General features: G+C 38.9%; 1 protein-coding gene across 1 annotated transcript; it reads right to left on the bottom strand.

Moving 5' to 3' along the window:
• Positions 1–2,332: 2,332 nt before the first annotated feature.
• LOC104455715 (caffeic acid 3-O-methyltransferase 1-like) lies at positions 2,333–4,324 on the bottom strand. The gene is made up of 4 exons (XM_010070461.1): positions 4,170–4,324; positions 4,005–4,087; positions 2,564–2,791; positions 2,333–2,394 (listed from the first exon to the last, which is right to left on the bottom strand). The coding sequence occupies exons 1-4, from the start codon at positions 4,322–4,324 to the stop codon at positions 2,333–2,335; spliced, it is 528 nt and encodes a 175-aa protein (XP_010068763.1).
• Positions 4,325–5,091: the final 767 nt, after the last annotated feature.

A 5,091-nucleotide genomic window follows, 5' to 3' on the forward strand; every position in this document is an offset into this window, starting at 1 on the left:
AAGAAGGTCTGTTGTATCTTGAGAGGATAGCTGTCAGAAGCCTATCGCACTGAGTTTCGCACTCCGATGGGCGGAATTATCTTTAAGGACAGTGCTTACGTTTGCACGCCTCAGACAAATTTATTTGTTCTTATCAACCTTTTTCCTACAGAGAGATGACACGATTCACCGGCGAGTCCTCACAAGAAATCAAACTTATGCTTTGATTGCAGGTACACAGACTCCCGTCGAGCCTACTTGTTTCACGCAGGCTTCCCGAGATCCAAATTGGCATGCAGTTATAGCGATAGAATATGACGCCTTAATCAACAATGGAACTTGGGAACTTATACCAGCACCACCTCATGTTCGCCCCATCGGTTGCCAATGGATTTACAAAATCGAGCTCAAGTCCGATGGCTCCCATGATAGGTACAAGCCTCGACTAGTTGCAAAAGGTTACCACCAACAAAAGAGAATTGACTATACACAAACATTCACTCCCATCGCTAAGTCAGTCACAATTTACACAATACTTGCGGTAGCTTACTCTCGAGGCTGGCCTATTTGCCAAATAGATATATCCAATGCTTTCCTTCACGGCCACTTATTTGAAGTCTACATGACACAATCACAAAGATTTGTTGATCTCCAACGACCGACTCATGTCTGCCGTCTTCGACACTCTCTCTATGGCTTAAAGCAGGTGCCATGCGCGTGGTACCAATGGCTCAGTTCATATCTACTTAAATCAAGTTCCATCGGTGGCTTCTGCATTTTCCTTGGTTCCAACCTTATTTCCTGGAGTTTGCGCAAACAATGAACAATTGCTCGCTCTAGCACCAAAGCAGAATACAAAAACCTAGCAGACACAATAGCCAAGCTCATTTGGATGGTGTTTCTACTTTGCGACCTTCAGGCATTACCTTCACGCCCGCCTGTACTTTGGAGGGACAATCTCTTAGCTATCTATCCCATTGCAAACTCGGTTTTCCATGCTCGCACAAAGTATGTAGAGATTGATTTTCAATTCATTTGGGAACGCTTGGCTCGCCGTCAACTCTCAGTTCATCATTTATCAATTATCAATCAACCAGCCAATATTTTCACCAAAGGACTCTCATCAACTAGATTTCGGATGCTTTGAACCAAGTTGACTATCCATTTTGCCCAGTCAGCTTACGAGGGATGTTAAGAGAATCAATCAATCGCCGAAATTCAAGAAATTAGCAATAATTAAGAAATCTGCAACGATCAAGCAATCAGCAACATTCTGACTCCACCAAAGATGGTAACACCAAAGAAGGCAGATTGGAAGAATCAAGCAAAGAAGGAAACCCCCAACACACTCTCCACCAAAGAAAGAAACAAATTGACAGAATCAAATCCCCACAAATCAAGTATCAACAAATCACTACATCAATTCCCAATCAATGAATTACGTTTCCTTTCATAATCCCCTTAATTGTTGACATTGATCTTTTCGTGAAAATCTATAAATAGAGCATCTATAATTGTACAAATACGATAGAAAAATATACAAACATATTCCTTCCTCTGTTCTGCAATTCAATTCTTATTCACTATATTTTGGTTTAAAACAGCCATCATTGTTCTCCTTTTTGCAGAGAACGAAGCCAAAGAAGCTGCTCGATTTTTTTCTTTCTTCCTGCAGGTTCACATGGCCTTTGACAAAGAGGACAAGAGGACAAAAGGGAGCCATTTAACGCAAAAGAGGCCACCGTCCTCTTCTCATGGGCGCATGGCAATCACATGCATTATTTTAATGCATGAATAGAACGCTTGAAGAAATCCTTCGTCACCCGCCATCAGGAGATTAAATAAGCATGTGAAGCGTGCTTCTGTTCTCAACATATTTACGAGCAATAGATGCTCCGCCTGAGTATGATATATGGATTTAAACTCGAGTTATATTTTGAACACATCAAGCTACCAGCTCCGTAATAATTCCGAGCAGAACGACATAGAAGTGGACCTCAGCATGTGCTCTCATTTTTTTCCTCAGGCATCATACGGTCCACACGATTTTATAAGCCTTCAATTGATCCTCTGACAATTTATACATGGAAAACTTGCTGAAATAGGCCTCACTTTTTCGGTTGCACATCATTAACGTGGTCCTCCCTCTTGCTTCTACACGTTTGATCAGGTGGATTGTATCTCATTTGTTTCTAGTGGCTGTTGGGTCCGACCTGAATCAGTGTTGAATTTCTTCTGAGCACCCTGTTTCGTTACCCATTGTGTAAAATCAATATGCAGACTCGAACTGGATTAGCATAAAACAACAAATCTTGTAACTTTTCCTTGTCAGTCACTTCCTTATTCTTTTCTTTTATGAGCAAAACCTAAAACACGGAACGCTGACGAACATGTCACCTCCAATGCTCTCGATACCTGCGTTAATCCTGATATTAAACTTTTCGGTGTTATTTTCTGCAAGGTGCTTCATACTAAGTAAGAGGCAATGAATCAAAAGTGAAATGCGAAACTGTTCCTAGATCTTGAGTTACTCTCAATTATACAACTAGTCTCGAAGAGTGAGCGAGAGAAAAACATTATGTACCAGGATAAGATGGAGCATCTTCAATCACGTGAGACAAGTCATACTTAATGCCCTTAATTAAAGGGTATTTGGCAACGATCACGCTGAGTGCGGCCCTGATGCCGCCTCCTACATCCACCAACATCTGGAGGCCCTCGAAGCCATTGTATGTTTGCGGTATCTTCTTCATCGTAATGGTGAAGTGATCGGATATTGTCCAGTTGAAGATCTTGTTGAATCGCGGGTGGGCACTCATACTCGAATGGGGTCATCTGGTGCACCTTGGTGAACCGGGTTCCGCCGCGGAGGTCGTGAAGAGTGCATGTGAGCACATAAAGGCTGGCCAACAGTCAGGAAGATCCGATCTAGCATGACCGGGGCATTACGGTTCTAGGTCGAGAGCTGAGAAGGACGGTATAGCCGAAAAAATTGATTCCAATTTGCCAATGGCTATTAGTATGTGAGAATGGGCATGGGCTCAATTTAAGCTGAAATACCATAGGATCTGTTTGCATTGTCTTCTATCTCTTACTTATTTCCATATTTATTTGATAGAAGTATATTACATTTGATGTATATTACATTTGATGTAATCAATTTATTCTTGCGTGTATTAAACTATCCCTGTATTCATTAAACTTGATTTTTATAATTCTGCAAAATCTATCAAGCTTTGATTATCAAGTTATTTAGCTCCTCTAGGTTGCATATTTAGCCATAACAATAGTTACTTCCTTATTATTTCATTTTATAAGCATAACTTAGTAATCCGAAACGAAAGCCAACTGCGGAAAAAGGCACACATAAAATTAGATTATCAAAGTAGAACAATTGAAAATACTATAAAATGAAAATACTATACAGCATCAGGATTTCTTATGGAAGACAATCGGAAACAATGGCTGTATAAAAAATGAAAAAAAAAATGGAAGAAGAAGATTATGATCAAATAGACATGTTCAATAATTTATAGCAAAAACAATAAGTTATATCTAAACAGACACAACCTTCCAAAATTAAGAAGTTACGTCTAAACAGATATGAACTCTAAGATAACCATTGGAAGAAATAATAAAATTTGGAATTAAATAAATTGTAAATAGAAAAATAAGCGTAACTCTTACGTGAACAATCGCATTGTTTCAACGGGACGTTGTCGTTAATTTTCATAAAAATCCATTAGAATCTTCCAATAAATAAAAAATAATAATCGTCGATGAGTGTCAATCTCATTCTCGTGCGCACTCACATCTTTTCGATGTAGGATGAGGCACCTCTTTGTTTGTTTTACAAACAACCTACCAACAAACAATGATGCTGAGCATTGCTTAGTACCATCTCCGGCATCCACCGCCATCTTTGAGTCCCTCAAAGCCATTGTACGTTTCTAGTATCTTCTTCATGGTACTGGTGGATTGATTAGACATTCCCGGTTGAAGATCTTGTTGAAATTTCGGGTTTATGCTGTGATACTCGAACGCACTCATCCTATACTCCTTTTTGAATGGGATTGCCCCTTCGAGAATCGCATCTTTCGTTAAGTACCTACGAGTTAAAAAGCAAACAATTCAATTCAATTCTCGGAAAACATAATAACGGGGATTAGTAAGTTCTTGAGCTGTGAAACATCGAAGGAGATTTCGGATTATTCAAACGTTGGATTACAATTGCCAGTTCAATTTCTCTGAGGATGACTGAAAACAGATGATCTGAGTTGCCATGATTGATATCATTCCAACATCTTTCGAGGAGGTCGAACTCGATGGCGGCCTTAAGGACCATGGTGAGCAAGGATCGCTCACCGGCTAGATGGAAAAGAGGTTCGCTTCCTCGTGCAAAACTTAAATCAAGGTCATCCGGGTCTCGGATCTTGCTGAACCTTTTTTTTTCCCTTCTCTTTTCTTCGACGAGTATTGAGGATGGAAAGCAGAAGAAATAAAATAAAAAGACCTGACGTCCTGGGTCTCCGATCCAGCAAAATCTTAAACCGCTATTCATTTTCATTGACCACGGCCTACTTTTAGAAAAAAAAAAAACCTTACCTCAACCACAACGAATTCACGTTCAATTCATCACACCCTGAATCTTACAAGAGTAGGGAAAATTACGCGTCTATCAATATATATGACAAAACTGAAAATTGGTTATATCATCGGAATATCTACAATCCATGAAAAGAATATATACATATCGAAACTCAATTAGGCCGTCAACTATCAATTGATATATAAATAATTGCCTCATATCACACCCAAAATCCAACTATCAAAACTTCTCATCGATAGCACTTTCACTCTACCTAAAAAAGATTACAAATGAAAGTGCGAGTAATCATAGCTAAGTGAATAATACAAAACACTTCGAAGCAAATCAAGGATCCACTATGCACATTTATAAAACAATATCAAAACTCACTTGTCTTAAATTTAGTGTATAATACACGTACAATATTAAAATGAGTTATATCACTTTAACCTGATCATATTCAAAATATTTCTTTTAATCAACAAATATCAATGGTTCCATCTATTAATCAATCTTAACAAATC

Source organism: Eucalyptus grandis, chromosome 1, assembly GCF_016545825.1.
Source record: "Eucalyptus grandis isolate ANBG69807.140 chromosome 1, ASM1654582v1, whole genome shotgun sequence".
Classification (NCBI taxonomy): domain Eukaryota; kingdom Viridiplantae; phylum Streptophyta; class Magnoliopsida; order Myrtales; family Myrtaceae; genus Eucalyptus; species Eucalyptus grandis.